General features: G+C 51.7%; 1 protein-coding gene across 2 annotated transcripts; it reads left to right on the top strand.

The window, feature by feature from the left end:
- The first annotated feature begins 1063 nt into the window (after positions 1–1063).
- Positions 1064–7268, top strand: Myl3 (myosin light chain 3). Of its 2 annotated transcripts, none has more exons than XM_076917349.1 (7): positions 1064–1291; positions 3670–3697; positions 3807–3956; positions 5301–5474; positions 6565–6642; positions 6874–6911; positions 6981–7268. In XM_076917349.1, exons 1-6 carry the CDS (start codon positions 1136–1138, stop codon positions 6900–6902), a joined length of 615 nt encoding a protein of 204 aa, XP_076773464.1. In that variant the 5' UTR covers positions 1064–1135; the 3' UTR covers positions 6903–6911; positions 6981–7268. The 2 variants fall into 2 exon arrangements, with proteins under 2 accessions (XP_076773464.1, XP_034339999.1); XM_034484108.2 differs by having other exon boundaries at positions 7042–7268.
- Positions 7269–8230: the final 962 nt, after the last annotated feature.

An 8230-nucleotide genomic window follows, 5' to 3' on the forward strand; every position in this document is an offset into this window, starting at 1 on the left:
CTCAGAGATGTAGGATCCCCTGGAGCAGAAGGAAGCATGGAATGAGGGGAGTAGCGGAGGAAAGTTTCAGAGAGGGCAAATGGAGGGGCAAGCAGGAAGTGACAGAGGGTGCAGTGGGTTAGGGGCGAAGAGAAGCCTCTGTGTGTGTGTGTGTGTGTGTGTGTGTGTGTGTGTGTGTGTGTGTAACCTGAGACACTAGTCTTAGGAGTTGTAAAAGGAGCTGTTGAACTAGTCTGGAGGACAGTCCTCGAGGGAGTGCCACGTGTGCTTGGGGTGTTACTGGAGATCCTAGGACCCTGTGAGTGGACCACAGCTGCCTGCTGTATCCAGACACTCACACATTACCACATACAAACAGCCAGACATAAATACACAGACACTCACTCAGACCCACACAGACATGCATGAATGTGAACACCTGGAAATGGGCCCACAGAGACAAGACACAGGACAGCCTCTTCCTCTAGACCCAGCCAGGCACTGATGGACACTGCACAGAGACACCCAGACAACAAATACAAATGTCCAGAGACCTCCCACCATGCACACAGCCAGGGACACACCCCCCCCCCCCCCCGCCTGAAAAGGTGCCTGGACACAGATCCACTCCTACTTTCCCTTGCTCTTGATCAGGGTCCTGGGCTACCCAGGTGCAAAGTTATTCAAGATTAGGTCTTTCTAGCCCCTACTATGGTGCATAGCATGTGGTACCCATTTTTCTAACCTTTACCTGTCCAAATTTATTGGCTTGCAGAAAAGTAGCTCTTTGTGTGTGTGTGTGTGTGTGTGTGTGTGTGTGTGTCTATGTCTGTGTCTGTCTGTCTGTGTGCTCAGAGCACAGGCTGAGCAGTGGCCTGCCTCCCTCTCCCTCCCTCTCCCCAACAGGTGACTGGGGGAATGGAGCATACTCCCCTCCCCCACCCATTCCTGGGCCTGAACAATGCCCTCTCCAGGACCCAAAATAGCCCCTTGAGCAGAGCCAATGCCCTTTTATGGCCCTGTCCCTATTGTGCATGGTAGGGGTGGGGCTGGGGTCATGAGGTATATGAGCAGGATAAAGCCCAGGGTGGCAGTAGGGCTCACCTATCTTACTTTTCTTCTTTCCTTCTTCCTCCTCTCTGTGACTACAGCTCCAATGGCCCCCAAAAAGCCAGAGCCCAAGAAGGATGATGCCAAAGCTGCTGCCCCCAAAGCAGCTCCAGCCCCTGCGGCTGCACCTGCGCCTGCCCCTGCAGCTGCACCTGAGCCAGAGCGCCCTAAAGAAGCAGAGTTTGATGCCTCCAAGATTAAGGTGAGTGAGGGAGCTGGGTTGTAGAAGGGACAGAGTCAATGAATGGGTCTCAGAGTGGGACCTACCATGGCAGGTAAGGCCCTGGACCCGAGCTGAAGCTGGCAGTTTCAGTGCAGAGGTTAAACAAGACCTATTTGTTTCAGACATCTGCAAGACCACAGGAGGAGGGAGGGTGGTCAGACAGCTGGTGAGACTCCCCTGAGGCTGCCGAGAGGCTAATACATGTTGAAAGTAGAGTATGGACCAGGAAATGCTTTTTGGTGATTTTGAAAACCGACTCCCTTTGCTCTCTCTGGATTTCATATCTTTAGGGACTCCTGCAGTCAGCTGTCTCGAGTCTTCAGGGCTCTTCCTTCTCTGGCTGTGGGTGTTCCTAAGTCCATATCAAACATCCTTAGGTAAGGGAAATCAGGACCTTGCCAGGCTGAGTGACATCCCTGCCAAGATCACTACATCCAGAGCTGGCAGAGCCCTCCTGGGCTTCATGTTTAGCTGGGAAAATGGAGGAACAGGCTGGAGGGGGAGGCTCTCTCTGAAAGTCATGCAGGAAACTGGTTGTTGAGCACGACCAAGCAGCTACCAAGCAGCACCGGGAGCCTTTCCTGGCCCAGTTGTCTTTCCCAGAGTCTAAACTGGGAGGGAGAGCCGTGCCTGCCACCTGTGGCATCCGCATAGCAGCACGCAGCCTGTGTCCTGTTCTCAGCTGGTCAGAGGCCACTGCTGCTCTGGCTGTCTCCTGAGGGGTCTGTGGAGTTCTCTCCACCCACACGGATCCACCAACCCCTGAGTCATTCTTTTAAAACAATTTTTAATATTACATATTTTATTTTATTTATGTCCTGACCACAGTTCCCCCTTACCTTCCTCCCAGCCCCTCCCCTATCCCCCTTTACATTTTTTTTTCCAAGACCGGGTTTCTCTGTGTTAACTAACAGTCCTGGCTGTTCTGAAACTCACACTGTAGACCAGGCTGGCCTTAAACTCAGCGATCTGGCTGCCTCTGCCTCCCATGTGCTGAGATTTAAGGTGTGCCCCACCACACTTGGCCCTTTGAACCATTCTTATGGAGCCTCTATCTGGTCATAAGTCCTTCCCAGAAGCACTTGCCTATGACTGTCTGGTTCCCATCCCAGCTCAGCTCCATCTTAGTTACTCTAATCCTTAGTTTCCTCATCTGTGAAATGGGACTATAAGCCTCCCACTTGCAAGATGCCTGTACTCCAAAGTTGGTTTTCTGCTCCTTTGTCACCCCAAGCCCCAGACTTAAGTCCTGAGGGGTCCTTGTAAGGCTCCAACTACCTTGGGACCTATGGTGGCATTGCCCAATCTCACCAGGCATTAAGTTGGCACAAACTTATGCCTCAAAAGAGGGTAGGGGTTGAAGAAGTCCTTTCCCCTGCCCTTCTTCCCAGCTAGCACAGAAGAGCAGAGAGCCTTTGGCAAAAGCCAGGGAACCCTGTCTCCCCAGATTTTCCCATGGAGAGCTCCCTAGGAATGACGTAATTCTCTCAATACTGGATTAAGCCTCAAACTGGGAGGTTACTCACAGCAGATGACAGAAATGGGGTGTCCTTCTGCACACTCTGCCCTATGGAGGTTGGAGGGGCTCTCAGGTGCCAGTCACGCCCTCTTCCCCTAGCTCCTTTCCCTGGTGTGACCTTGACTTTGGAGACAGTGACTACAGTGATAAAAATAGACTGGAATCAGATGAGGAGGGGGATACTGGGTCCAAGGAGGCCTCCTGACCTCAGGGCGGCCCCACTGTGGCCTCAGAATGCGACATAGCCCTATCTCTGTGCTATTCAGGAGTGTGGGAGCTGCCTTGGGGCCACAGGCAGAATGTAAAAGGCAGGTACGGGCAGAGCTTTGTGGATTAGTGTCCAGCCTTAAGGGCCCCAAGGGGATCTGTGAGGGACGGATGGACACACATATGTGCACAAGCATGTGTACTTGATTACCCACAGACATGCTTTGGTGCTGACACAGCCTCTGGCTTGCAGCCCTATGCTTGCTCCTCCCTTCAAAGTGAGCTTGGTCAGGCTTGTGACATTGAGCATATCCATCTAGAGCCAGGGGGCTCCAAAGGCTAGGGCCTTTGTTTCTGTCCCCCTCTGCCGTGGCCTATCTGGTATTGCAAACTGATTACATACAGAACCAAAGCCTTTAGGTTGGACAGGTGTGTGTGTGTGTGTGTGTGTGTGTGTGTGTGTGTGTGTGTGTGTTGCAGCAGCAGCAGCAGGGTGCCTAAGTAGACAGCATGAGGTCCTGGATGGTAGAAACTGTGACCCTCCCATGAGAACAGGCTGACACAGCCAAGGGCCTGAGACCTAAGCTGCTACAATGACCTGTAGTTACTTGGTCTTTGGTCTTCCTTGCAGATCGAGTTCACACCTGAACAGATTGAAGGTAAGCGGGGTCCTGAGCTGAGGGTAGGGGTGAACCAGGGGTCTCCGATCCAAATGAGTGGAGTGGGACCCCTCTGGGAGCATCCAGAGCACACTGTTCTTTCCCACAGAATTCAAGGAGGCCTTTCAACTGTTCGACCGCACACCCAAGGGCGAGATGAAGATCACATACGGGCAGTGTGGTGATGTCCTGCGGGCTCTGGGTCAGAATCCTACCCAGGCAGAGGTGCTCCGTGTTCTGGGGAAGCCAAAACAGGAAGGTAGTACACCCTGCCCATTTGTGCCAGCCCCAAGGGAGACTGCCATGGTGGGAAGCCATCAGATGTCATGGGAGGGAGACTGCCATGGTGGGCAACATCAGATATCGTGGGAACCTCACTGACCTCCTTCCTCATTTCCTCCTGCTCTTGGGATGAGGATGATACATTGGCTATGAGACACTAGCCAGAATCCATGCTGGTGCAAGGGTGAGGCAGGGAACATGGGTGCTTGTTTTTACCCTATCCTAGCCTTCCCAGCATTCCTTTGTGAGTCTTTGTCAACTTCCCCCATCTTGGTTGCTTGCTTGACTCAGGAAGAGTGACAACCATTCCCTCATCATTGTAGCAAGAAAGCGTCTGACAGGTTCCACTGTGGGGATGGACAGACTAAGGTCTGTAAGAAATAAGACCTGGGTGTGGTGGCAAATGTCTACAGACCCAATAATCAAGAAGTTGAGGCAGGTGGGTCATCACAACTTGGAACCAGGCTAGGTTACATAGTTCCAGGCTAGCCTGGGCTATAGGATGAGATTCTGTCTCAAAAAAAAAAAAAAAAAAAAAAAAAAAAAAAAAAAAAAAAAAAAAAAAAAAAAAAAAAAGTGCTGGGTGTTTTTCAATTGGTCGAATACTCACCTAAGCTCACTCAAAACTGATCTCTGGCACCACATAAACAGTGCAGGGTAGTGTGTGTTCAAAATCTAAGAAATAAAAAAAGATGTATTGTATACCTCTAACCCCAACACTGAGGAGATAAAGGCAAGAGGGTTGCCAAAAATTTGAGGAGAGCCTGGTTTGCATGGCCTAAACTATGTAGTAAGATCCTGGAAAGAGAAGGAGCAGGGGAGGAGAGGAGAGGAGGAGAAGAGACCAGAAGTTGAGGCAGGTGGGTCATCACAACTTGGAACCAGGCTAGGTTCCAAGGAGGAGAGACCAGAAGGGAGGAAAAAGGAAGGGAAGGGAGGGAAGAGGAAAGGAGAGGAGGAGAGGAGAGGAGAGGAGAGGAGAGGGGAGGGGAGGGGAGGGGAGGGGAGGGGAGGGGAGGGGAGGGGAGGGGAGGGGAGGGGAGGAGAGGGGAGGAGAGGGGAGGAGAGGGGAGGAGAGAGGAGAAAAAAAGAGGAAACAAAAGGAAGAGCAGTGTACTTCGGACTCCATTCAAGACAGCAAAGGTCTATGCAAACCCGGTGTTCCTCAGTAGACCATCAGGAGCCTTGTGGTGGTGGCATGGTTTGTACACTGCACATGCCTCAGAGTGCTCAGGAACCACGGGAGAGGAATGGCCCCTCAGTGTAGGCACGAGGGACGTTGTACCCGTCTATCCTCTAACCTGGGACTATCTGTCTGCAGAGCTCAATTCCAAGATGATGGATTTTGAGACTTTCCTGCCCATGCTCCAGCACATCTCCAAGAACAAGGACACTGGCACGTATGAGGACTTCGTGGAGGGGCTGCGGGTCTTCGACAAGGAGGGCAACGGCACGGTCATGGGCGCAGAGCTGCGTCATGTGCTGGCCACCCTGGGTGAGGACAGTCTCCGCTTCTCTACCCATCTCTTTCTCTGGGATGTCCTAGGGAAATTCTTGTGTACCTTGACCACAGGGCCTGTGTCTCATCTGTGAAACTGGAACAGACAGAATGACAGTCAAGGTGTCTTAGTGGCAGGGGGTAGAGATGACATTTAGGAGTGGCTCAAAGAAAGCTAGAAGAATCAAAGCTATGGCAGGAACAGCCTTGGAGACAGGGCAGAAAGGTCCTCTGGGATTAATAGTTTTGGTGTGCATCATTCTCTGTGACCAAGGAGGTGAAATACTTGCAGTATCTGTGGCCCTAGGTAAATTCCACTGTCATCTCCACTGTTAGGTGCCTGGTCACCTTACTCCTCAAAGTGACTTTTTCTTGCAGAGAACATTTATTGAGCAATTGTTGGGTTCAATCCTACTCTGGTTCAGGGTTCGCACACACGTTTGTATGTGTGTGTGAAGAGTGTGGGGGTCACCACAGTGTGGGACTCTGCCAGTGAACAGCACAGCTGTGGCTTGCCTAGCAGGCAAGCAAGCCTGGGTTGGGTCCTCAGCACTGTGGTGCATGTGTTTGGGAGATGGAGGCGAGAGAATTAGACGGTCAAGGTCACTTCTAGTTATATAGCCAGTTTGAGGCTAGCCCAGGATATGTGAGATCCTACCTCAAATATAGATGAGAAAGAAATTAAAAAGAAAGAAGCTTTCAAACTACAGAGCAGGGAGACGTCTCTCAGTTCCTTCCACAGACATCTGTAAAGGTAGCTCTCCTCCATTGGCCCCCTATGACCTCAAAGGACTGCTTCAAGAGACTGCCACCAGAAGGCAGGGGACTCCTGCCATCCTGTCAGAGGTAGAGGACAGTATATACATGAGGGTGCCTATTTTCAGAGGAGGTCCCAGGTCTCTACCTCAAGGTCCTCTACTTCTGGATCTATGATTGATTCTTTCTGGTCTTGGAAACTGGGGTGGTGGCCGGCCATGGCCTTGAGAACAATGTTGTATGGCAAATGCACCATCTAGAAGGATTTGATAAGTTTCCCTCACTTGGTCACGTCTCTGGGTAGTGCGACTTAACCTCCCATCCCCGCCAGGTGAAAGACTGACCGAAGACGAGGTAGAGAAACTGATGGCTGGTCAAGAAGACTCCAATGGCTGCATCAACTATGAAGGTAGGCTCTGCAGATGGGAGTCTTCTGGGGAGGAGGCAGAGGGACTCAGCTCTGTGGGGGTGAAGCTCCTGTGGGGGGGGGGACACAACTCAGCAGGTGGGAGTCTCTTGGGGAAAAGGCATAGGGACCTCATTTGGTGGGGATACGGATCTTCTGGGGAGGAGTCACGTGCCCAGCTCCACCCCTGGCTGCCCACTGACTCCCAGCCTCCTATCCTCCCTTTCCTTCCAGCTTTTGTGAAGCACATTATGGCCAGCTGAGCCTCTCAGGTGAGACCCCCTGCTCTTTAACACTGCTGCTGTCCCCACCCCATCTCCACCACCAACTCCAGCTCTCAGTTGGTGTTCTGCTATCTTGGCCCAGCCCTCCCTCCATAACCTGCGGCTGCCTTTGCTTCAGGAAGCCCAGGGCAGGCCAAGCTGAGGACATCTCATCTCCAGACCATGATGCTGACACCATGTCTGGAGCTTCGGGAAGGAAAGGAGTGGCCCAGACTTCTGCAGATGGTCCCAGAACACTCTGTGTGTGGCTGTCTTTCCTGGCCCCTGCTGGGATGTGCTTGCCTGCCTGTGATTGCCTTTCTGTCTCTACTCCATGGCTTTATGAATAAATGATTTCCTTCTTTCCTTCCTTCCTTCTTTCCTTCCTCCCTTCCTTCCTTCCTCCCTCCTCCTCTCTTATCCTCCACCTGTCCCTCTTCCCCCTCTTCTTTCTTTCCTCTCCGTTGCTCTCCAGCTTACCTATGCATTCTATGGTGTTGAGCTAGAGGAAGCCTGGCTCCCCTTCCTTTGTTCTTACCCCACTCCTGCCTTTGGGAGATGGCAGCCATACTGGCTCACTCAACACAAGGACACCACTGACAGCCTAAGAGTGTCATCTGAGTAATTAACTAACTATAAATACAGGCCATTGTCACATGTCACAGAAGCCTGAGCTTAGGTGCAGTGCAGGGAATTGTCTGGCCTGAGTGACCATAGGAATGAATGACAGGGCAAGACACTTTGTCCCTAGGGCATCAGAATTGAAGGAGCATCAGCCACAAGCTTGACTCTGCTGGAGACACTGGGATGTTTTGCTTTGCTGGGGTGGCACATCTTCTACCAGTGGTTCACTTGGCCCAGCTTCTCAATGGAAGTTATGGCTGCATAGACACGATAAGAAGAGGCTTCTGGAGAAGATGGCCTTTATTGGTGAGGAGTTGAAGCAATACCTTGTGGAGAGGTGCAAGGCTTGGAGACTAGGAATGGAGGGGTCAGAGGGAGATTGGGCTATACTAGGCTAGGAGAGCTCACAGGACCAGAGGTACCCAGGAGCTCAGGATATATGTATAAGTATGTCTGCATACAAGGTCTAGATGTGGTGTTCCAGGGCAAGCTCAAAGGCCTGTATGAGCCAGGCTACCTGGGAGTGTTAGTGTGGCAGGGGTGGGGTCTGAGTGTGTAAGGATTGTGAGTGTATATGAACACATATGTAAGAGTGTGTATGTGTGAGAGAGAGAGACAGAGAGAGACAAAGAGAGAGAAACAGAGAGAGACAGAGAGAGAGACAGACAGACAGACAGAAGTCTGTTGAAGCCTTTTAGTGTGTT

Source organism: Arvicanthis niloticus, chromosome 21 (genome assembly GCF_011762505.2).
Source record: "Arvicanthis niloticus isolate mArvNil1 chromosome 21, mArvNil1.pat.X, whole genome shotgun sequence".
NCBI classification, from domain to species: domain Eukaryota; kingdom Metazoa; phylum Chordata; class Mammalia; order Rodentia; family Muridae; genus Arvicanthis; species Arvicanthis niloticus.

What these genes read in the sequence shown, in the direction of transcription:
- Myl3 (XM_076917349.1), top strand. Translation starts at nt 1,136, where the DNA reads ATGGCCCCCAAAAAGCCAGAGCCCAAGAAGGATGATGCCAAAGCTGCT. An exon ending in GGGGAAGCCAAAACAGGAAG is followed by an intron (nt 3,957 to 5,300) that starts GTAGTACACCCT and finishes ATCTGTCTGCAG; the next exon opens with AGCTCAATTCCAAGATGATG. An exon ending in TGGCTGCATCAACTATGAAG is followed by an intron (nt 6,643 to 6,873) that starts GTAGGCTCTGCA and finishes CTTTCCTTCCAG; the next exon opens with CTTTTGTGAAGCACATTATG.